The sequence below is a fragment of the Microtus oregoni genome, unplaced genomic scaffold, assembly GCF_018167655.1.
Source record: "Microtus oregoni isolate MIOR12 unplaced genomic scaffold, Mior012 000022F_ref0000154, whole genome shotgun sequence".
Classification (NCBI taxonomy): domain Eukaryota; kingdom Metazoa; phylum Chordata; class Mammalia; order Rodentia; family Cricetidae; genus Microtus; species Microtus oregoni.
The window spans coordinates 15,588,816-15,614,026 of record NW_024543081.1 but is presented as its reverse complement, the minus strand read 5'-3'; the positions used below and the strand labels follow the sequence as shown (position 1 = coordinate 15,614,026).

Genomic DNA, 25,211 nt, shown 5'->3' with positions numbered 1-25,211 from the left:
CAGTGTTAGGAGTTAATGATGTCATTGCCCAGGAACACATAAACACATGTCAGTTTAAAGAAGATTTACCAAGGTCTAAAACTTACACAGTCTATTCAGGTTTGAGCCTTAGATGTCACTTCAGGAAGTTAAGAATAAAAACCACGAGCCACACTATAAAAAATTCTCCGTGTAGTGTTCTTTATGACACCAGCTTGGGCACTCATTTAAATTTTTTTTTTTTTTTTTTTTGGTTTTTTCGAGACAGGGTTTCTCTGTGGCTTTGGTGCCTGTCCTGGAACTAGCTCTGTAGACCAGGCTGGTCTTGAACTCACAGAGATCCGCCTGCCTCTGCCTCCCGAGTGCTGGGATTAAAGGCGTGTGCCACCATCGCCCGGCTTTTTTATTTTTTGAGATATGGTCTCTCTTTGTAACCCTGGTTGTCCTGGAACTCACTATACAGACCAGGCTGTCCTCGAGCTCTGAGTCCTGCCTGGCTCTGTTCCTGAGTGTTGCGATTAAAGGTGTGCACCACCACTGCCTGATTAAATAGTGACCCTTTCATTTACAGTCTTCCAGTCAGTTGTGGCAATGGATCCAACTCAGAACTCAAGTTTAATTGGCAGGAGTTTCTGGGAACATTGTTATAAAGGAGGCGAAGGTACCATTTGGACTGGTGGGAGAGCTCACTATGCTTTACTTATGACCTGCATGAACACAAGAGAGCAGGCAGGACCCATACTTTCTACTTTCAATCTCTGTATTACTATTATTTTCTTCTTTGGAACAGGGATTTACCCCGTAGCCTAGGCTAGTCTTGAACTCACAGCAATCCCCTTCAATCTAGCAAGTGCTGTGCTGACAGGTGTGTGTGACTATGTCTGGGTACAGTCGTCTGTATTATGCACACACTCAGATTTAAAAGAAATTAACACACTAGCTCTTACGGTCCCTTTATCACAGAGCTTTTGAAAAAAGCATTTGTATTAATCCAGCCCTGCCTTGCTCACCATGCAAGCTGGGTTGTATAACCGAACCTGATGCTGAGTTTAGGGAAAGAAACATGATTCTTTGTCACTGCCATGCCACTCTAGCTTAGAGTAGGAAGTGGACCACATGGAACTCACCTTTAATCCCTGCACTCCAGAGGCAGAGACAGCTGGATTTCTGTGAGTTTGAGGCTAGCCTGGTGTACAGGAGAGCCAGGGCTGTTACCTAGACTGAGTCCTATCATGATGATTTGACATACATAGCCAGTTCAAGTGAACCGACAAAGGGCTAGGAGGTGGTGGTGCAGGCCTTTAATCTTAGCAGGGAGGCAGATGGAGGTGGATCTCTTAGATTCAAGGTCAGCCTGGTCTATAAAGAGGGTTCCAGGACAGCTAGGGCTACACAGAGAAACCCTGTCTTGAAAAATCAACCATCCAACCAAAATCCCCACAAAAGCTCTGTAAAAATGGGCAGGGTGCAGGAAGACTGGTAGTCTGAGGCCAGCCTGAACTACCTCAAGAGCCTGTCACAAAGGAAAGCAGCCTGTGAAGGATCTGAGGCACAGTGACATTTTGTCTAAGAAAAGAACCTACGAAGGTCAGGAAGGTGGATGTTTGAAAAAGAATCCCCTTTAAAAACCTAGGCACTTTCCTGGTGCTGGACAACCGAATGGCAAGAAAGACCGAAGACTCTTTTGTTGGCTGGCTGGTGTTGCTGTACTGTGGCTGAATGGAAAGACTGCAGGACATGCATGCTCTCTGAGCCTGAGAGGTCCCAGAAGATGTATGGAACTTGGCTGGGGAGGCAGAGATCATGGAGGATAGGTACTGGCCACCTGGAACACTGACAGGTGGCTTTTAGCACAGGCAGGCATTGGTGAAGAGTAAAAACACAGGCATCATACAAGCGTCTAGGATACTAAGTGTATCTCAGCAGAAGTGCAGAAAGGAAAACCTGAAGACAAGTTTTCTGCTAAATGTGTTAACTGGAATGCATGGGTATGCACAACCAAAACCATTCTTTACATTCACATGTTAAACTTCCTTGACTATTAGCTTTCCAGAATTACTGTCACTAAAGTCCTAGAAACAGACTGTTCCAGAATTCGCCTTCCCAGATTTACATCTATCTAACATGAGAATGTCCTGATATACAGGGACATCCACTCATATAGCTGTGTACTCCTCATAGAACCTGTGTCTAATCCCCCACAAAGACGCTGACTACACACATAGGCAGGACGCCAGTCTGAGACCTGAGATGTGACAGCGACAGTGGTGGTCATGAGGTCCTGCTGCAGATCTGTTCAATGTCATTCATCTCTTTGGGACAATCTGCAGAAAGGATAAGAGGTGAGTCCTGAGTCACCACCACATCATCCTCAATCCGTACTCCGAGACCGCGAAATTTCTCTGGTGCGTCTCTGTCATCCTCAGGAATGTAAATGCCTGAAGAAGAGAAATGGGTTGTGTGTGACCAGTGACAGTAACCAGAAGCATGTTCACCTCTGTTAAAGTTCCTTCAACTGACGGATCTTCAGTGCACTTACCTCAGAGTGGTAGGAATTAAATGAACTACTACAGACAACAGAGCTGTGTACAGGAAGCTCAGTCAAGGTGGCTGTCATTAGTTAGGATTACTACTGTTATAGCCATTTTGTTTAGTAGACTACAGATTGCATTCAACTATAGTAATACCAACCATGATTCTGTCATGGTGTAGTCGTTTAAGAAAGTCACTAATTTGACTGGCAGTGGTGGTGCACGCCTTTAATCCCAGCACTCAGGAGGCAGAGGCAGGTGATCTCTGTGATTTCTAGACCAGCTTAGTCTACAGAGTTCCAGGATAGTCAGGGCTGTTACAGAGAAAGCCTGTCTTGAAAAGCAAAAAACAAAACAAAACAAAAACCAAGAAAGAAACAACAACAACAACAACAAAAACCCCCAATCCCCCCAAACCAAAAAACCCCAAAAACAAAACCCAAAAAACAAATCAACAAACAATACAAAAAACCTTTATCAGTCATAACACACCTAATTTTCAAACTCTGGGTCCTGGTCTAAGAATCATCAATTTTTTAACAGTCAGACTCTTCTACCAGCCTTGCACCTCACTGTGGCCACAACTTGACTTTTCCACTTGCCCAACAGGCATTCGCTTGAGTCAGATAACTCTGTGGGATGAGGGTGGGCAGTTCACTGTAGGTAGCGGGATGCTGGAACCCACCACTACTGTGAGACTATCACAAGCTGACCATGGCAAAGGCAGGATTAAAAAAAATTTGTTTCTTAATATCAACTTACAGAAAGTATTTGCCATCTGTTGTTCATTTGAGGAGTCAAATTAAACAAACCGTGTGCTCCTAAGTAAGAAAACTCAAGACAAACCTAAATATTTTATATTGTGTAAGTAAAAGTAGCAATGTAGCCGGGCGGTGGTGGCACACACCTTTAATCCCAGCACTCGGGAGGCAGAGGCAGGCGGATCGCTGTAAGTTCAAGGCTAGCCTGGTCTACAAGAACTAGTCCAGGACAGGCTCCAAAGCTACAAAGAAAGAAACCCTGTTTCGAAAAACCAAAAAAGTAGCAATGGCTTCAGGGTTAAGCCATCCCTCACCTGGTTCAATTGTGATCACCATACCAGGCTGCAGAGGGAGTGAACGAGGCATGTCTGGAGTGTCATGGACATCCATTCCAAGGTAATGGCCAACATGGTGAGGGCAGTATTTCCGAGCAGCCTGGAAAAGATAATTAGCACAGTATTCTTAGGGCAACAAGCTCTTACAGGGAAAAGTTGGTATGGACAAATCAGTGAGACGTGGTGTTTCTTCCAGTTTCTGCCTTTTAACCTAGCCTTGGATTAATTCTTGAAAGACCTGACAAACTGCAACTTTTTTAGGGGAGTGTGGTGTGTTGTGCTGTGTGCATGAGTGTGTGGGATGCCAGTGTGTGCACTTGTGTGCAGGTACACAGATGCATGAATGTGCCTACTGAAGCCAGAGTTGACAGTGGCTGTCTTCCTCTACAGAACTTCACCTTGTTTCTTGATTGGCTGGCTGGCTGGTTGTGTTTTCGTGTGGGTGTTCATGTCTAATGTGTGTGGAGATAAGAACACAACCTGTTCTCTCCTCCTGCTATGTACGTACGTTTTGGGGAATGAACTCAGGCCATCAGGCTTGGTGGCATGTGACTTTTTATACATGGAACTACCTTATCATCCCTTTTCTTTTTTTTTTAAATTTTTTAAAATATTTATTTATTATGTATATAATATTCTGTGTGTGTATGCCTGTAGGCCAGAAGAGGGCACCAGACCCCATTACATATGGTTGTGAGCCACCATGTGGTTGCTGGGAATTGAACTCAGGACCTTGGAAGAGCAGGCAATGCTCTTAACCGCTGAGCCATCTCTCCAGCCCCTAAATTTATTTTTTTAAAATATTTATTTATTTATTATGTATATAATGTTCTGTGAGGAGACCAGACCTCATTATAGATGGTTGTGAGCCACCATGTGGTTGCTGGGAATTGAACTTAGGACCTTTGGAAGAGCAGGCAATGCTCTTAACCACTGAGCCATCTCTCCAGCTCCCTTATCATCCCTTTTCTTGATGAGTTTGTAGCTCACTGGCTGTCTAGATTAGGGGTGAGCAAGTCCACAGAGGTCGCTCCAGTCTCCACTGCCTAGTGCCAGGATTATGGAAACAGGCTGCTATGTTTTTTAAAGAGACAGGGTCTCTGTGTAGCCGGGGCTGTCCTGGAACGTACAGAGATCCATTTGCCTCTGCCTTGGAGTGCTGGAAGACAGAGGCAGGTGGATCTCAGTGAGTTCGAGGACAGCCTGGTCTACCAAGCGAGTTCCAGGACAGTCAACTGTTACACAGAGAAACTCAGTCTTGAAAAACAAACAAACAAAAATTTATTTAATTTTACTAGTATGAGTGTATGCCTGCATGTATGTATGTGTACTTTGTACGCACCTACTGTCCTCAAAGACCCGAAGACGGTATCAGATCCTTTAGAACTGCAGTTACAGATGTTCATGACCCTCTATGTGTGTGCTGGCAACCTGGTCCTCTGGAAGAGCAGCCTGAGTCATCTGTTCAGCTTCTACACCTTCTTTTTCATGAGGATGCTGGGGATCTGAACTCAGGTCCTCATGCTTGCATCAGAAATCACTTTTCTCACTGAGCCACGTCCATGCCTGGCAAACTGTGCCATCAGCATACTTACCATGCTGCCTTCCATCCCATTGTTAAATTAATTATACACAGGCTAAGGAAAACCAGTAATAACTGACAAAGAGAATCGGTTTCAGGACAAGGATATAGCTCAGTGGTATTTGCCTACCATATGCAAGGTCTTCAGTTTCATCCCTAGCACAGGGGAGAAAAAAAAATCTTTTTGGGGAAAGGGAGGACAGCAATGTTGTTATCCTTTCAAGTCATGCAGGGAAGATATGCAGAGCAGTGGTGGTGCAGGCCTTTAATCTCAGAGAATGTGAGGCCAGCCTGGACTACAACAGGAGTTCCAAGACAGCCTGGACTTATACAGAGCAACTCTGTCTTGAAAAACCAACCAACTAACCAACCAAAAAAGGAAGATACAAACTATGAACATACACATGGAATCCCAGTTCTTGGTGGGTGGAAACAGGAGAATCAGGAATTTAAGACCAGCCCGGGTTATGAGACCTTGTTCCTGCCATCAGTGAAATAAAAAAGATATAACTCACACATCTCTCTTGGGTAGCCTATTTCGGAAATCCTAAGTATTCCATATCAAATTGTGGAATAGGCATGATGTATATTTATTGGCTTGGATAATTCTATCAGTTAGTTAAATATTTTCTGGCTTGGCACAGGGAATTTGTAACTTCTTTTTTTTTTTGACAATAGGAATCCTGGAATTCTAAAATTGGAGATGGAAGATGTCCAATGCTTGTGTGGCTCAGGTTTTTGCAATTATAATGGATACCATTACATTTAGATACAGACAAAACCCATTACAGATGTAACCCTTGGGCATTTTGCTAAAATCTCAATAATGTAACTGAATCAATAAACAGTCTCCCCTCTGATCCCCAGAATTCCCAGGAAAGGTTTAGGAGTTAACGTTCTCTCCTTGTTTGCTCCCTTCCCACCCTGCCTGTACAGACTTCATTTTCTGTTTTCTGAGGACTACACTAGTCCTGTAGCAGACCATGAATCAGAACGTGCTGCCACCTACTGGCAAAAGTAAGCATCAACTTCCTTTGTTTTAATCCATGTTAAAGCTAAATCCATTTTACAAGGAAATGCAAAGACAGAGTCTAAGTTTTGTAGCTTTATTAAGAAGGGCAAAAACTGAGTTGGGTGGTGGTAATGCAGGCCTTTAAACCCAGCACTCTGTGAGTTTGAGGCCAGCCTGGTCTACAAGAGCTAGTTCCAGGACAGGCTCCAAAACCACAGAGAAACCCTGTCTTGAAAAACCAAAAAAAAAAAAAGAGTTAGTTCTAGGACTGGCACCAAAGCTACAGAGATACCCTGTCTTGAAAAAGAAAAGAAAAGAAAACAAAACAAAAAAACCCAAAAAAACCAACCAAACAAACAAACAAAAAATTGAGCAGCGTGTTGGCTGTTCTCAAGGACTGGGTGAAGAGGAGGAAGGTACCTTGAAGGTGTTTTCTTTGCTGTTCTTCACGATCCCCAGATCTTTAAGCTTCTGCCCCATTAGTGTTATCATCGCACTGTAGATGTTCTCCAGGCTTGTCCCAGGGGAGCACAGTGTCAAACACGCTCTTTGGATCTCTAGAACAGCTTCATAGAGCTCTGCCTGAGGTGCCGTGAATCTAGGGACAGGAAAACCAAGGAATGCGAGTTAGGTATTCGGTAGGCAGGCCTGGCAGCAGGTGTTTTACTAGCTAGTCATCTTGCTGGACCTTCAATAGTTTAAGATGAAAGTTTACATTACTGATTTAAACCTTTTCTTCCTTTTTATTTCTTTCTGTGTTGCAGTTTGAGCCCAAAGCCTTGTGAATATGAGGCAAGTACCTACCAACCACTTTCCTTTCCAGTTTAAACACTTAAAATTTATGAACTTCTAAACTGGGCACGGTGGTACAGGGATTCAGTAATCCCAGCACTCATTAGATCGAGGCAGGAGGGCTATAAACTCGAGGCCAGGCTGGGCTACACAATAAGTGTGCAACCGTCTAGGGCACTATGTGAGATCCTGCCTGAAAACAAAAGTCACAAAGGTTTGCTTCAGCTTTCTTCTCCTAATATTTATATATGGTGTTCTTTCTTTCTCTGGTGTTCTGAGACAGTGTCTCTGTGTAGCCCTAGCTGTCCAGGAGCTCCCTCTGCAGGCCAGGCTGTCAGTTGCTGAGCCATCTTTCCAGCCCAGCTTTTAACTGTCATGCCGCTCCAGTTCTGGGTTACAGAAGCACAGCACCACTCTGTCTCATACTCTTTCCCAACTACCTGGACGTCTCAAAAAGAGATTTTATTTATTTCAGGTTATATATGTGTTCATGGCTTGTGTATGTGAATGAAGTGCCTAACAAGGCCCTGGAGCTGGAGTTACAGGCGGCTGTGAGCTGCCAAACATGGGTCTGCTGGAAGAGGAACAAGAATTCTTCATCACTGAGTCAACTCTCCAGCTCTGAAATGTATGTCTGTCAACCAGGCGTGGTGATGCACGTTTTTATTCCCAGTACTTGAGAGGTACAAGGATCTCTGAGTTAGAGGCCAGCCTAGTCTACAGCCTAGTCCTGATGCCTATTTTGTTTGTATTACTGTCACTGTTTTACTTTTCTACACTTGATTTTATTGACGTGCTTATGTGTCATGAGGATCTAAAGATCCTCAAAAAGGCCTATCCATTGCTACTTGACAATCTACAGCTTTGGGGCCTCCAGATTGCCACAGAAAAGGTTCAAATTGTTGATGCTGGCCAGTTTTTAGGTTCTATAATTCTTCCAGATAAGATCCTTCTACAAAAACTAAAAATTTATAAAGATGATTTACAAACATTAAATGATTTTCAAAAATTGTTAGGAGATATTAATTGGCTGCGACCATTTTTAAAGATCCCCTCTGCCGATTTAAAACCTCAGTTCGATATTTTGGAGGGGGATGCTCATATTACTTCCCCCCGGGCTTTAACACCGGCGGCAGAAGCAGCCTTAATGTTGGTAGAGAAATCCATTGAGGAGGCACAATTGTGCCACATTGATGTTACCCGGTCGTTTTCTCTTTGCGTGTTTAAAACGAGAAAATTGCCCACCACTGTGTTATGGCAAGATGGACCATTGTTGTGGATTCACCCACATGCCTCCCCTCAAAAAATTATTGATTGGTATCCTGCAGCCATAGCTCAGATCGCCCTTAGAGGCCTAAAAACATCTGTTAGCCATTTTGGTAAACATCCAGCTATGATGATTGTCCCCTATACTTCCCCTCAGATACAAACCCTGGCTGCCACTTCTAATGATTGGGCCATCTTGGTCACCACCTTTTCTGGGAAAATTGATAATCATTATCCCAAACACCCTCTGCTACAGTTTGCTGCATGTTATCCTCTTGTCTTTCCCCGGGTAACATCTTCCGTTCTGCTAAAAGACGGAATGGTGGTTTATACAGACGGCTCCAAGAGTGGCATGGGAGCCTATGTTGTGGATTCCAAGGTATTTTCAAAAAACTTCTCTGTAACCTCACCTCAGATGGTGGAATGCATGGTGGTGTTAGAAGTTCTTCAAAGATTCCACTGTTTCCGATTCTGCCTATGTGGTTAATGCTGTAAAATTGCTTGAAACCGCCGGGATTATAAGACCTACTAGCACGGTGGCACCTCTTTTCCATAAACTGTGGGAATGTTTGCTAAACAGGAGAGCTCCACTGTATATTACACACATCCGGGCACATTCAGGGCTCCCGGGTCCTATGAGTCTGGGTAATGATTTGGCTGATCGCGCCACACGATTAGCCGCGGCGGCTCTTGCCTCCCCATTACAAGCTGCTAAAACCTTTCATGATAATTTTCATGTCATGGCCGAAACCCTGCGTAGACGCTTTTCCCTTACTAGAAAAGAGGCTTGTGATATCGTGACCCAATGTCACAATTGCTGCCAGTTTCTCCCTGTCCAACACACAGGGATAAATCCCAGAGGGATTCTGCCTCTACAAATATGGCAGATGGATGTTACCCATATCTCTGCCTTTGGAAAACTTCAATATGTACATGTGTCAATTGACACATGCTCTGGTATTCTCCACGCCACGCCCCTACAATCCTCAGGGTCAAGGCATTGTTGAACAAGCACACCACACGCTCAAATCCTACTTGCTTGGGGGCTGGAGAGATGGCTCAGAGGTTAAGAGCACTGGCTGCACTTCCAAGGGTCCTGAGTTCAGTTCCCAGCAACCACATGGTGGCTCACAACCATCTGTAATGAGATATGGTGTCCTCTTCTGGCCTGCTGTGTACTTAAATAAATAAATACTTTAAATAAATTTCAAAAAAAAAATCCTACTTGCTTAAACAAAAAGGGGGAATAATGAAGGATTTACCCCCAACGCCAAGAGTGGCTATTGCCATGGCATTATTTACTATAAATTTTTTAAATTTGGATGATAATGATCACAATGCAGCAGAACGACATTGCTCGGATCCACAGCGACCTAAGGATCTTGTAAAATGGAAAGATGTGCTGACTAATGAATGGAAAGGCCCGGATCCTATTCTAATAAGATCCAGGGGAGCTGTCTGTGTTTTCCCACAGGATGAAGAAAATCCTTTTTGGGTCCCTGAACAGTTTACTAGAACAGTCCTGGAGCAAAAAAATGACACGGACCAACCTCATGACGAGAAGGATCGGGCTAATCCTCATGATGTTAATCATGGGGATCCCAATCGCCTGGGGAGAATCACGATGGGGGATCATGTCGACTTTTCCACTGCCGATGCTGGTGATGTATAATGCACAGGTTTTCCCTCGATTTTTTGCCACTAATAAAGAATTAGGTCTTACATTTTTACCAAAGGATGAGCAAATTGAAGGACTTAAGGAAAACAGAACCCTTTTCCTTAAAGGAAGCTTATGCTTTTTGGTCATAGATAAGCTGGATAATAGCAACCCCTGTATTATATTAGGAAATTTATCTTCCGCTTGGCCGCTTGGCTGAAAGAGGCTGCATGGGGGCCCAGCAGTAACATTGTAGCCAATGCTACTGTTATCTATGGCTGGTGGCCATAGTTCCCATCTATAAATGGTTCTTTTTTTTTTTTTTTTTTTTTTTTGGTTTTTTTCAAGACAGGGTTTCTCTGTGGCTTTGTAGCCTGTCCTGGAACTAGCTCTGTAGACCAGGCTGGTCTCGAACTCACAGAGATCCACCTGCCTCTGCCTCCCGAGTGCTGGGATTAAAGGCGTGCGCCACCATCGCCCGGCTATAAATGGTTCTTTTACCCCGCCACGGCAACCAAAATTGGCCTCCTTTTGCACCGGCAGACAAACGGAAGAGATGGCATTGCCTTGGACAGGATGCCAATCCAGGGATGCTGCCTGGGCTATTACAGGCCTGTTTTCCTTTTCCCCAAGGATAGGCATGGGAACTAACTTTACATCTTTGGACCCCATGCGGGCGGATACTAATCCGTTTGATCAATGGCTGCTTTGCGGTGTTAATGGAAGTTGCACTGATCTTACACCCATGGCCATGCTGAAAGGAGGCAGAAGCGAACAGGGCCAATTGGAATTTGACTGGAAGGGATCCCTGGGCAGTCAACTCCAATCACGCAAGAGTTCAGGGTCATTTCAATGGACTGCCTCCGGAGTAAAATATAAATCTTTTAGACATGTAGATTATGAAGCCACTCCAGTTTGCGTCTGGCCTCCCTTTATGTGGATTGTGAGCAATAAGAGTGCCATAGACAATGAATTTTATTGTAGATCCGGTAAATGCTATTATACCCTGTGTTGGGATGCTCAAAAATTTCCCCTTGCAGTGGTGACCCGGATGCTACGTTTTGTACCTGTCCCTGTAGAGGCATCCAGCAGCATGACACTGTTTCGAGAAAAGAGAGATTTTGGAATTTCGGTAATTATTGTTGGCATCGTAGCTGCTACAGCAGTTGCGGCATCTGTTACTGCCTCTATTGGCTTGTTAGATATACTTATTTGTATTATCTTTTTCTGGTTGCTTTAGGGGTTATGTTGTTCTGAAGAGTGATTTTCTCATCTTGGCTGGATCCAAAGCACAAGTGTTCTCAATGGGAAGCAATTAGACTCTCTGCCTAGTTTACCCAGATTCTAGCTGCTGGTATTTTACTGAGTACTCTAGTGTCTTTGTAGCAAAGTTTTGTTATTAGCTAATAATTTCTGAATATTTTATATGAAGATTTGGGGATTTACTCTCTCTAGCTTCCTCTCTTCAAGAATTTCCCCCAAATTTCTGGTTTGTTTGCCAGGACCTAAATCTGTTCTCTGTTTTTTTTTTTCTTTTTTGAGATAGGGTTTCTCTGTATAGCCTTGGCTGTCCTGGAACTCACTCTGTTGACCAGGCTAGACTTGAATTCAAGAGATCACCTGCCTCTGCCTCAGAGTGCTGGGATTAAAGGCGTGTGCCATTGCTGCCAGGTTGTTCTCTGCCATCTTAGGCTTCTGAGACTGGCTTTACACTGGTATAGTACTGTGGACCAGGAAACGCCTTTGGGGCTTGCCAGAGAGGTGGCTCAGTGTTCAGAGTGACTCCCTCCTTTTGCAGAGGACCCGAGTTTAGTTCATAGCACCCAGTCAGGCAGAATTACCTGTAAATGTGGCTCCAGGGCATCCAATGCCTCTGGCCTTCACTGGTTCCTGTATGCACACAGGTATATAAATTAAAACTAAATTTAAAAAAAATGAAGAAACTAGCCTCAGGCTGAAAACCCTAACCACTAAATCTACCCATTTTAGTAATTTTAAGAGGATTTACATGGGTTGGAGAGGCAGCTCAGTGGTTTTGAGACTGGCTGCTCTTCCAGAGGACCCGGGTTTGACTTTCAGTGCCCACATGATGGCTCACAGCTGTTTATTTTTTTAAATGGTTTATTTATTTTTATCTATTTTATGTGCATTATTGTGCCTAAATGTGTGTCTGTGTGAGGGTGTCAGAACCCCTGGAACTGGAGTTATAGACAGTTATGAGTTGCTATGTGGGTACTGGGAATTGGACCTGGGTTCTCTAGGAAGAACAGCCAATACTCCCAACATCAGAGCAATCTCCCCAGCCCCATCTTAAAGCTGTTCATAATTTCAATTTCAGGGGATCCAATGCCCTCGTCTGGTTTGTGGGCACTACACACCTGGTGCAAAAACACACACAATTTTACAGGTTTTGACTGTTTGTTTTTTGAGACAGGGTTTCTATGTGTAACAGCCCTGGCTGTCCTGAAACTTGCTTTGTAGACCAGGCTGGCCTTGAACTCACAGAGATCTGCCTGCTTCTGCCTTCTGAGTGCTGGTGAATTAAAGGTGCGCACCACCACTACCCAGCAGGATTTACACTTTTTGCCTATAATGGATAGATACTCTCTAGTGCCTTCAAATTGTTCTTAATATTTTGTTGAGCCGGGCGATGGTGGCACATGCCTTTAATCCCAGCACTCGGGAGGCAGAGGCAGGCGGATCTCTGTGAGTTTGAGACCAGCCTGGTCTACAGAGCTAGTTCCAGGACAGGCTCCAAAGCCACAGAGAAACCCTGTCTCGAAAAAAACCAAAACCAAAACAAAACAAAACAAAAAAAATTTTGTTGAGATTTTATAATCATTATCTACGAAGTGTTAATGCAACAAAGATATACTACTGTATAAGACATTATAATTAGAAGGTAAAAAGCAATAAAGAAAACCACAAATGCAAATATCAAAACAAAGTGTATGTGATTCCTATGTTAAGCCTTTCTATGTGCCTTACATGAATAAATCAGGCAAAAACAAAAACAGTAAAAAGCTTTATAAAGACAGCTAACTTGATATATAAGAGCCACTTATTCTAGATACATCCATCCACTAACTTAAATCCTAAGATCCATGGGGCATATTACTCTGTAGATGCCTACCTGCCATTGACAGGCCATGTCCGGGTGATGTCACTCACATAGCAGGCAGATTCACAACCTCCATCAAGAAGCACCATTTCACCATCCTGGAACACAGAAAGGGAAGGAGATAGCAATGAGGCAATCTCACAACTGCAAGTTCTTATCTATGTCTCTGGACCGCTGGAGAGATGGCTTGGTGGTTAAGAGCACTTGTTCTAGCAGACGAGCTGGGTTTGGTTCCCCGCACTCACATAGTGGCTTACAACCACTCTCAGATCCGGTTGCAGGGGATCTGATGACCTCTTCTGATCTTCATGGGCCCATGCAGACAAACTACACACACAAATTGAGGGGGAAAGTTTCTGGGGCCAGCAGGATGGTTCATTGAGTAAGGGTGCTTGACAATCATCATCATCATCATCATCATCATCATCATCATCATCAACAACAACAACATACGTTAATCTACTTCCTTACTAAACACAATTACTCTTAGCATCTTTTCCTTAGGGTCTCTATGTGTAGTTTTGGCTGGTCTGGAACTTTCTATATAGAAGAGGCTGGCCATGAACGAACACAGATTCACTACTTTTAGCTCTTAATTTTAGCATTCCTTTGCTGCTGTCACAATACATGTGGGAAAGAAGAAAATGTTGAGTGTCTTTGTCCTGATCAACTCATAACCCTTAAAGGTAGGTCATATCCTTGCCATACAGAAATAAAAACAAACTTTGGCATAAAAATGATGGTATTTGTCAGGTAGTGGTGGCACATGCCTTTAATGCCTCAGCACTAGGGCTGGAGAGATGGCTCAGTGGTTAAGAGCATTGCCTGCTCTTCCAAAGGTCCTGAGTTCAATTCCCGGCAACCACATGGTGGCTCACAACCATCTGTAATGAGGTCTGGTGCCCTCTTCTGGCCTGCAGGCATACACACAAACAGAATATTGTATGCATAATAAATAAATATTTAAAAAAAAATCCCTCAGCACTCAGGAGGCAGAGGCAGGTGGATCTCTGAGTTTGAGGTCAGCCTGGTCTACAGAGTAAGTTACAAGACAGCAAGGGCTACACAGAGAAACCCTGTCTGGGGTGGAGGTGAGGGTGGAGGACGGAAGAAATGGCAACAGGATGGAATAAAGTCCCTGTTAAAAGCTAACTTGGCCCTGTACAAAACACTTTATAAAACATTCACATTATATAAGAGATATTGGAAAGACTTTTGCTTAAAAACAGATAACCCAAGGCTGGGTGTGGTGATACCCACCTTCAATTTTAGCACTCAGGAGGCAGAAGCAGGGAAATCTCTGTGAGTTCCAGGCTAGCTGGTACTATATAGCAATTCTCTATCTCAGAAACAAAAACAAAAACCTAGACCTGGCAATAGTGGGCTAAGTTAATAGCAAGTAAGACACATACCAACACTGGTAGATATACCTAACACAATCACCTAGAACATGATGAAGTCGAGGCAAGGGGAAGCATGAAATAGAGAACAGAATGAAAAGGTGTAGGACACATCTATTTTAGAGACCTTGAAGGAGTAAGGAATGAACATATAGAACACAGGAAAGATAATACCTTAATTACATCTGAGACACTGACAACAGATTAAATACATAAACGTATAGATATAGAAAGCAGAAATAAATTAATTTACATAAAACCAAGTTGGATTTTTGAGTTCTCTATGTAGCCCTGGCTGGCCTAGAACTTACTATGAAGACCAGGCTAGCCTCAAACTCATACTAGAGATCTGCCTATCCTTGTCTTCAGAGGACTGGGATTAAAGGCACACCACATAAGCCCACTGGCATCTTTACTTCTTAAAGTAACTGTCCCAGTGATACTTCTTTTTGAGAAAAGATATAGTAACTATGATTATGAAGCGGATTTAGATATGACCATGACTTAAGCAAAACAAACAAGGTGGTAGAAAAATGTATAAAGTTATCTCAGGAAAAGAAATTTAATTGCCGTAATCACTTTGGAAATGTCTGGTATTATCCAAGATGCAAACATGCGCATCTTTCAACCCAGACATTCCACTCTTACGTGTCCCTTGGAAGAACTTGATTTCTTATATGCCAGGGCACAAACAATAACATTATAAATTTGGAAATAGCATATAAATGTCTATTATCTCATTAAGAAGTTAAGAAAAAAATTTATAGTATTAAAGTCACTTAAAAATAACAATTATTGGGCTAGAGAGATGGCTCAGTTGTTAAGAGCACTGGCTGCTTTTCCAAAGGACCTGGGTTCAATTCCCAGCACCGACATGGTAGTTCACAACTGTCTGTAGTGTTCCAGTTCCAGGAATCCGACACCTCACACAGACATATGAGCAGGCAATAAACCAATGTACATAAAAATAAATCTTTAAAAAAATTGTGAAACAATTTTAATTTTAATTAAATTTTAATTTAATTACAAAAAAGAATAGAAAACAATTTGGTTTTGTTTTTAACAAATTCTGAGAATGGGATGTCTAATTAAATGTAAATGAAATAAAAAACAAAACAAAAACAAACAATTGTGTTTGTGCAATATAGCTCAGTGGCAGAGCATCCAAGGCACCCCAAGTCTGACCCTTAGCAACGCAAACAATAATATAAGACCCAAAAAACACTGCGCATGCCTGGTGCCCCAGCTACTCTCAGAAGGTTGACAAAGAATGACAGCTAAAGGCGAGGAGTTTGCAGACAGCCTGGGCCACATGATAAGACTTGTCTCTTTAATTCCACCTCCAAAACTCTCTTACTTAAGTATATATATCATTAGTTTTATGAAACTAATGATGCTTCTAAATAAAAATGTGAAATATTGTAATGTACTAATTTCCATGACATTCTGTCTAGCTTAGTAGGAAAGGTGGCCTAGTCTTACAATGGCCTTGCAGTTCAAGCTGTTGAGTAGCCACAGAGCACTCCAGTGGGCCTTGTAACAGCACAAGAGGGAAAGCCATCACATCACGTCTCAGTCCTATGCGAACTGACTTAACCCTTTAGACCGCCTGTTGTTCTACACAGTCAAACTACCGCAGAGCAACTGCAGCTGTGTGCCACTGGAAGTGCTGTGAAATGGCTTCAAAGCCGGGCATGGTGTGCATGCTGTAATGCCAGCACTTGGGAGAGAGACCAAGGCAGGAGGATTGCTACAAGTCTGAGGCCAGCTTGGGCTACACAAGAGAATTCTAAGCTAGTCTAAACCATGGAGTAGCATCCTGCCAACAATAATACTCCGCTCCTAAACATTCTGAAGTTATATAAAGTTCAAAAACAGGGCTGGAGAGATGGCTCAGAGGTTAAGAGCATTGCCTGCTCTTCCAAAGGTGCTGAGTTCAATTCCCAGCAACCACATGGTGGCTCACAACCATCTGTAATGGGGTCTGGTGCCCTCTTCTGGCCTTCAGGCATACACACAGACAGAATATTGTATACATAATAAATAAACAAATATTTTAAACAAACAAACAAACAAACAAAGTTCAAAAACAAAGTCAAATTATGTTAAGTATGTATTGGTAAAAAAAAACCCAAAAAACAAAACCTACGGTATGGACTAGAATGTAGCTCAGTAGAGTCTAATATGACAAAGCCTTGGGTTCCATCCCCAGAACTACATAGAACTGGATGATGGCATCCACCTGTAATCCTAGCACTAGAGAGAGAGGCACACAAGAAAGCTCAGGGTCATTCTTGGCTACATCAGACCCTGTCTCTAAACCACCCATATCAACCATCCAAAAAAGACAAAACAAAGACACAATCATTACCACAATAAATTAAAAAAAAAAAAAAAAAAAAAAAGAGCCTGAACCAGTAGGCTAAGGAAGCCCATAAAGAAATACCAGCTTTAGCAGCTCCACAGGCTGCTTCACACGCAGCACTCTGGAGGCTACCCCGCCTGGTCCACCCAGTGCTGCCTCACACCCTGCCTGTGTACTATGGCTTGCTAACATTTAACAACTATCTTTTTCACCCACTAAGTATGCTAGAAAATGTTCCTACCTGACAGGGCTACTCCAAGGACTAATGAAATAATATCCACAGACCATTTTAGAAATAAAAAGTGCTTTTCAATGGCATTCCATTTGCGAGGGAAGGAAGAGCAGTGAGTTTGGGAAACCCGAGCCTCTTGGGGAGCAGACCACAGGGCATTCCGAATACCTTGATGAGCTGATTGTTCTTCACGTAGTGCAAAGTGTTTGAGCGATTACCGCCTGCAACCACTGGTGGGTAGGCTAAGACGTCGGCACCTCGGGCCCGGCATTCAAATTCAAACTGTGAAAAAGAACAAAGTGTGACTCACACGGTTTCTGTGGAACTGTCCCAGCCCAGGCTGTTTTCAACCACCAGAGGTACTTACTCTAAGTTATTACTGGAACACTTGGCCATACCTAAGCAACCATTTCATGCCACCAACTCAGCACATTTCTGACTCTTCCCGATGTTCTATATTCTGGTCTACAAACGCCCTCTCACATCAATCCTGTCATCCAGCTTTAGTAAGGACAGGAGCTCACGTAGCCCAGATTGACCTCAAACTTACTATATACCTGAGGATGACTCTGAACTCCTGACCACATGTGTTCATTTCCTAAACATTCTGACATGCAACAACCTTATTATTTAATCTCCTGTAATTTAAGCTTCCCATGGTTTTCAAAGGAAGTTCAGAAGACAGAGAAAATCTGTAAAGAAGGCTGAGTCCAAAAACACATGCAAGGCTATTCTTATCAACTAATCAATATATGGCTTATATTTTTATCAATGCCTTAAAATGGCTTATTTTATTTATTTATTTTTAAATGTTTATCATGTATACAGTGTTCTGTCTGCACGTATGCCTGCAGGCCAGAAAAGGGCACCAGATCTCATTACAGATGTTTGTGAGCCACCATGTGGTTGCTGGAAATTGAACTCAGGACCTCTGGAAGACCAGTCAGTGCTCTTAACCGCTGAGCCATCTCTCTAGCCCTATTTATTTATTTGTTTGTTTGTTTATTGTTTTTCAAGACAGGGTTTCTCTGTTGCTTTGGAGCCTGTCCTGGAACTAGCTCTTGTAGACCAGGCTGGCACTGAACTCACAGAGATCCGCCTGCCTCTGCTTCCCGAGTGCTGGGATTAAAGGCGTGCGCCACCACTGCCCGGCTTAAAATGGCTAATTTTAGTTCTGTAAATAGTTACTAACCTAAATGTTCTGGTTAAGTGGAAAAGCATGCTGGGAAACTACATTCTGCCACCTTCAGTACACTCCGAAGGCTCCGTCTAAGGGCTGTTTCAGGTCTCCCTTCCTTTACAGGTACTCAGTGCTGGTCTCCGTTCACACTTTTCTTCACGGGAACACCACGTGCTTTAGATGAGTAAGTTAGCAACAACACGAGGAGGATGAGCTGCCACTACTCTACCTGCCTGCAAGCTGATGCCTGCCACCTGGGAACCAGTGACCTCACTTACACATTTGCCCCAACAGGCCATCTCCTGCTATGTGAAGCTCACCTTTGCGTAGAGAAAGGCTTCATCCACTGGAGCTTTACTGGCAAACATGGTCTCTATGAAGGCCTGGAGAGAGAGGGAAGGGGGAGGACTATGGTTACATTTGTTCACCTGCATGTACTTCCTAGTGAGGGTCCCTTAAAACTGAGCTTACAGACAGCTGTGAGCTGTCATGTCGGTGCTGGGAAATGAACCCAGGTCCTCTGGAGAGCAGCCAGTGCTCTTAAGAACTGAGCTATCTCTTCAGCCCCAAATACAGTTTCATTTTATCTATCACTCAAATATTCAAAATGTTGGGGTTCAAATAAAGAACACTTTTCCCAGCTGGGGGTAGGATGGGGACACAAGCCTTTAATCCCTGCACCCAGGAGAGGATCTGAGTTCAAGGCCAGTCTGGTCTACAGAGTGAGTTCCAGGCCAGCCAGAGCTACAGAGTTTTCTCAACCAGATGCTATGACTAAGTATTATAAAATTTCAGGAGGGAAAAGAAACATTGCTCGCCGGAATAGTTGACTGATGACCGATTTAGAGTTAGGGCGCTCAACCTTCCCACTCAGAATAAACATGTTAGAGCCAGCACTCTGTAAAGTCTTATGTCTTCTCCAAAACTCATGCTGAGTCAACCATCAGTACATGTTTTTATACAAGCACCCAGGAGGCAGAGCCAGGAGGGTCTCTAGAAGTTAATTAGAAAAATGAAAGTAACAGACACATGTACAAAATAAATAATTTTTTTTTCGAGACAGGGTTTCTCTGTAACTTTGGAGCCTGTCCTGGCACTAGCTCTTATAGACCAGGCTGACTTTGAACTCACAGAAATCCGCCTGCCCCTGCCTCCCAAGTGCTGGGATTAAAGGCATGTGCCATCACTGCCCAGCAATAAGTAGATCTTTAAAAAAAGAAAAATCTAATCCTCTCTGGGGTGGTAGGAAGGTCAGGGCCCTTGAAGTGATGCATCACAGGGTCTGCCCCCTCAAGAACGGGATTAGCAGTTGAGAGGTGCCACTCTGAGCGTGAGAACTCCTAGTCTCCACAAGTGTGAAGCTGAAGAAACCGCTATCACTGATGGAGCTAATTATTCCCAGGTGTTCTGACAGAGCTGCACAAAAGAGGAAGCAGCACGTGTCATGTAACAAGATGTGTCTGCAGTTCTACTGTGTGAAATCAAGGACTGAATGAATGGCCTAGTCTACAGCAGGGTTTCCCAACTTCAGTACTTTTTTATTTTTAAAAATTAGGGCTGGGAGAGATGGGTTCAGTGGTTATGAGTACTGGATGCTCTTCCAGAGGTTCTGAGTGTGATTCCCAGCACCCACAAGGCAGTTCACAAGCATCTGTAACTCCACACCCAGAAGATCTGATGTGTTCTTCTGGTCTCTGTGTGCAGCAAGCAAGCCTGTGGTACAATCTCTCTCTCTCTCTCTCTCTCTCTCTCTCTCTCTCTCTCTCACACACACACACACACACACACACACGCAAAACACTCACATAAAATCAATGTAGGATGTCAATAGCATCCTGCATATTCAAACACCAGATATGGCAACTACAAAAGGGACAAAAATACTTCCCCTGAGAAACAATGGCCCAGAATACTGATTCTCTGGGACAGCCACACCCGTGTGTATGTCTATTTTTATTGGTATATATACTTGCAATTCACAACCATACTTAGTTTTTAGACACACACACACACACACACACACACACACACGCACACACACACACACATTTATGGTGCAAGTGATTAACCCAGGTGTGCTCTATTACTTAGCTACACTCCCAGGGCTGCAGAAAATATATTGATTAGCTTATACAGATATTTAAAACATGACACGACAGGCTAAATTTAGAGCTAAAACAAGCTCTGAGGTGTGGAAAGGAGTTGAAAATATTCATTCTGAACCACAAAGATTATCATGATGACTATGGCTACTTATAAGTGGGCCACAAATTTATCTTAGTTTCTTAGCACCCAATGTGAAAAAGGAAACTACACGACTCCTTCTCTTCTCTCTCTTGGTTGTTTTGAGGCAGGGTTTCTGTGTAGTCCTGGCTGTCCTAGAACTTGCTCTGTAGACCAGGCTGGCCTCTAACTCAGAGATCTACCTGCCTCTGCCTCCTGAGTGCTAGAATTAAATGTGAGAGCAACCATGCCTGGCTTATTATTTTAGATTTCTAATTAGACTTGTAAGTTGTGTGGGCTTGTACATGTGAGGGAAGGACCCTAGGGGCAAGAAGGTGGTGTCAAGCTGGGACGGTGGTGGTGCATGCCTTTAATCCCAGCACTCAGGAGGCAGAGGCCAGTCTGGTCTATAAGAGCTAGTTCCAGGATAGGCACCAACGCAACACAGAGAAACTCTGCCTTGAAAAACAAAAACAAACAAACAAACAACAACAACAAAAATGATCTGCACCCGGGTGGTGGTATACACCTTTAATGTCACTGGGGCCAGGAAGTTTATAAATACATATAACATGGTCTCTGATCTCAAGAAAGGGAGAGAGGTGCCAGGTGGTGGGGGCAAGGGCTGTAATCTCAGCACTTGGGAGGTAGAGGTAGGCGTATCTGTGAATTTGAAGCCAGTCTAGCCTACAGAGTGAGTTCTAGGACAGCCAGGGTGGTTACACAGAGAAAAAAGGAAACTGACTTGTTGGGGCTGGAGAGATGGCTCAGTGATTAAGAGTACTTGGTGCTCTTCCTGAGGACCTATGTTTGACTCCCAGCACCCACACATTGGCTCACAATAGACTCTTCTGGCCCTGTGGGCACTGCATGTAAAGATGCACAGACAAACATGCAGACAAAACACACACACACACACGAAACAAAAATTAAAAAAACAAAAACAAAATAAATTGACTTGCAGACTGGAGAAAGACAGTCCAGGGATGACGAGCATTTGCTGCTACTGCAGAGGACCACTTTACTTTGCAGGACCCATGCCAAATGACTTACAACCACCTATAATCCTAATTCCTGAAATCCATGCTCTGTCTTCTCAGGCATGTGCATACCTCTTTCTCTAGTGTATTTTCTTACTCTCTCATTTATTTAATAGACCGGTGCTCACTATGCATCTCTGCTTAGCCTCAAAGTCCCTATGTAGAGCAGGGTAGCTTTAAACTCGCAGAGGTCCTCCTGCCTCTGCCTCCTGAATGCTAAGGCCTATATCACCATGCTCAACACAGGCACACAAATTTAAAAGAAAAAAAAATAAAGAGATTTACCTGTTTGGGCTGGAGAGAGAGCTCAGAAGTCAAGAGCATTTTTTTCTCTTGCAGGACCCAAGCTTGGTTCCACTCACATGGTGGCTCATACCCACCCTAACTCCAGTTCAAGGGACTCTAGTGCCCTCTTCTGACCTCCATGGGCCACAGGTGTGCACATTATACACATAATTACACGCATGAAAATACCCGTAAAATAAATAAATTTTAAAAATATTGACCTGTGATTTGTGAAATCTGAGTTGTTTTTAATTTAAAAAATTTTTATATGTATGTATGCTTTGCCAGTAGGTATGTCTGTATATCACATGGGTGCAATGTCCATGGAGGTCAGGAGAGATCATTGAGTCCCTGAGAAATGGAGTTACAGATGGTTGTGGCTTTGGAGCCTGTCCTTGAACTAACTCTGTAGAACAGGCTGGCCTTGAACTCACAAAGATCCTCACAAAGTAGCTCTGGCTGGCCTGGAACTCAATATGTAGACCAGGCTGGCCTTGTACTCACGGACATATGCCTTTGCCTCCCAAGTGCTGGAATTAAAGTTGTGTACCAATATGTTCAACACTGTGTGAGATCCCTTGCTTTAAGTAGTCATGGGTACCTTTAATCTCAGCACTTGGAAGGTAAAGGCAGGCAAATCTCTGTGCAAGGCCAGCCTGGTCTACAAAGGGAGTTCCAGAGTAGCCGAGGTTATTTTGAAAAACAAAAACAAAACAAAATAAAACAAAAAAGTAATGGGCTGATCAGGCTAAGTGTGTCCTCATCCTATTTCACAGAAGTGCCTAATTTACCAAAACTGATTAAGAGGGCATTCTACTGTGCATACCCATAAACCAGGAATTGTGCTACACAGCACTGAGAACAGCATTTGGGTGTCTGGGTAGGATTTTCAGTTCAGGGTTAGCCTGGTCTATACAGTAAAAACCCTACCTCAAAAACCAAGCATGAAAAGAAATGGCCATCCCCTCTCTGCCCTGAAATGGGTGAATCGTGCCCCTCTTTGGTCAGATAAATGTACACTAAAGATGCAGAAATGCTACTAATGCCTGCGATGCTACAGAACAACACATTTCTTACTTAGGGGTGACTGAAAAGGCACCTCCAGTAGACTACATGAGTCAGCTGTGGAACCCCAGAAACATGTAAAAAGGAGTAATAACTGTATCAGCCAGGCATCTGAAATCCCAACACTTGGAAGGCTTAAGGTTAGTTCGTGCTACTTATTGAGACCTTTCACAAACAAAAGTTTTGTTACTGATATCCTAGATATAAAATAGTAGTAAGTAAGTTCAACACTTTACAAAAGAAACAAAACTAAGAAAAAGACATACCAAAAATTAGGTTAGGCTAGGAAGTTGTGGAGCAGTCAGGTGGTGGTGGCACACACCTTTAATCCCAACATTGAGGAGGCAGAGGCAGGTGGATCTCTGTGAGTTCAGGCCAGCCTGGTCTACAAAGTGATATTCAGGACAGCCAAAACTACACAGAGAAATCTTGTCTCAAAGAGAAAAAAAAATTAGATTAGCCCTTTACCACATACAAAAATGTATTTAAAATGGATGACCAACTTAAACATATTAGCTAAACCTACAAAATTCTAAGAAGTGTTTTTTTTTGTTTTTCAAGACCTGCCCTGGGGGGCTGGAGAGATGGCTCAGTGGTTAAGAGCACTGGCTGCTCTTCCTGCGGTCCTGAGTTCAATTCCCAGCAACCACATGGTGGCTCTCAGCCATCTATAATGAGATCTGGCGCCCTCTTCTGGCATGCGGGCATACATGGAGGCAGAATGTTGTATACATAATAAATAAATAAAATCTTTAAAAAAAGGACCTGTCCTGGAACTTGCCCTGTAGACCAGGCTGGCCTCGAACTCACAGAGGTCCACCTGCCTCTGCCTCCTGAGTGCTGGGATTAAAGGCGGGCGCCACCATCGCCCAGCCTATGAAGTGCTTTTTAACAGTGACTTGATCAGTGATTTTCTTCCCCGTGATATGATACCAAAAGTGCAGGTAACAATAAAAAGACAAACTGGACTTCATAAAAATTAGAAAAAACCCCCAGTGTATCAAAGGGTATTTACTGTTAGAGAGGTAAGACACTCATCAGAGTACTTGTTGTGAAGCCAGACAACCTGAGGTCAATTCCTGGAGGAGAAACAACTCCACAGAGCTGTCTGCTGACCTGCATGCACATGCAGGGCCATATCATATGGGCCCATAAACATATAAGTAATAATAAATAAGGTCGATGTGTAGCTCAACAACAATTAAAATAACCCAATCAAAGTAGAAAACAGTATGGCAGTTTCAGGGAAGAAAATTCATGTTGACTCACACCTGCACTCCCAGACCTTGGGAAGCTGAGGCAGGAGAATTATTATGAGTTCACGGCTTGCATGGGCTACAAAGAGAACCCAATCACAAGAATGAAGTAACACTATTAATCATAGAATATGATTATATTATATTATCTATATACTGTTACTGTAATTCTTAATAACTTTTTGTTATATATAGTTTTAATATATTAAGGTTAAAACCTTCATTTTTATTTAGACAAAAAGAGAAAAGCTCTAGAACAAACCTTTTCCACACTATGAATATGTATTACTCTCACTGGCTAATAAAAAGCTGATAGGTTGGTAGCTGGGAAGTTAGGTGGGAAAATCAAACAGAATGATGGGAAGGATGGTGAAATGGGGAGATGCTAGCCAGCTGCCCAGGAAACAAGACATGCCAGAGGACAAGTAAAGCCAGGAATCACGTGTCAATACAGATGAACAGAAATAGGTTAATTTAAATTAAGTTTTAGCTAGTAACAAGCCTGAGCTATCAACTGAGCATTTGTAATTAATATAAGCCTCTGAGTGATTATCGGGGACTCAGCAGCTGGGACAGGAAACATCTATTTACATACCTTACCTGCCCAATGCACCTGATTGGTCTAATAAAAAGTTGAATGGCCAACACCTAGGCAGGAGAGGGACAGGAAGGCCTGGCACGCAGAGAGAATTAGGAGGAAAAAACTAGGCTTGAAAGAGAGGAGCAGAGGGGAAGAGAATGAGGGAGAAAGAGAGACCCAGCCTGGGGCCAGAAGCCAGGCAGTTGCCAGACATCCAGACATGGAGACAGCAGGAAAGTAAAATATACAGAAAGAAAGAAAGAAAGAAAGAAAGAAAGAAAGAAAGAAAGAAAGAAAGGTAAAAAGTCTCAAGGCAAATGTAGATGAAGAGAAACAGGAGAAATTAAGTCATAAGAGCTAGCAAGAAACAAGCATAAGGTAAGGCCAAGCATTCCTAACTAATAAGAAGTCTCCATGTCATGATTTGGGAGCTGGTCAGTGGCCTAACAGAAAACCTGTTACATTTTGAATAGACCCACAGTTTGCATATCCTTGTTATGTGCAATTCTCAATAAATAATGTTACTCTTTGTAGACTTGTTTTGAGGCT

General features: G+C 43.2%; 1 protein-coding gene across 3 annotated transcripts in view; it reads right to left on the bottom strand.

Moving 5' to 3' along the window:
- Positions 1–405: 405 nt before the first annotated feature.
- Positions 406–25,211, bottom strand: part of Xpnpep3 (X-prolyl aminopeptidase 3) — a 50,594-nt gene continuing 25,788 nt past the window's right edge. For 2 of the 3 annotated variants that reach the window (XM_041672641.1, XM_041672642.1), the window contains 6 exons: positions 18,534–18,596; positions 17,202–17,315; positions 13,049–13,134; positions 6,621–6,798; positions 3,586–3,706; positions 406–2,417 (listed from right to left, as the gene is read on the bottom strand). In XM_041672641.1, coding sequence (XP_041528575.1) covers positions 2,251–2,417; positions 3,586–3,706; positions 6,621–6,798; positions 13,049–13,134; positions 17,202–17,315; positions 18,534–18,596 — 729 coding nt within the window. In that variant the 3' untranslated portion in view covers positions 406–2,250. Of the gene's footprint in view, positions 2,418–3,585; positions 3,707–6,620; positions 6,799–13,048; positions 13,135–17,201; positions 17,316–18,533; positions 18,597–25,211 lie in introns of those variants that run through there. The other variant, XM_041672643.1, reaches the window with a different exon arrangement.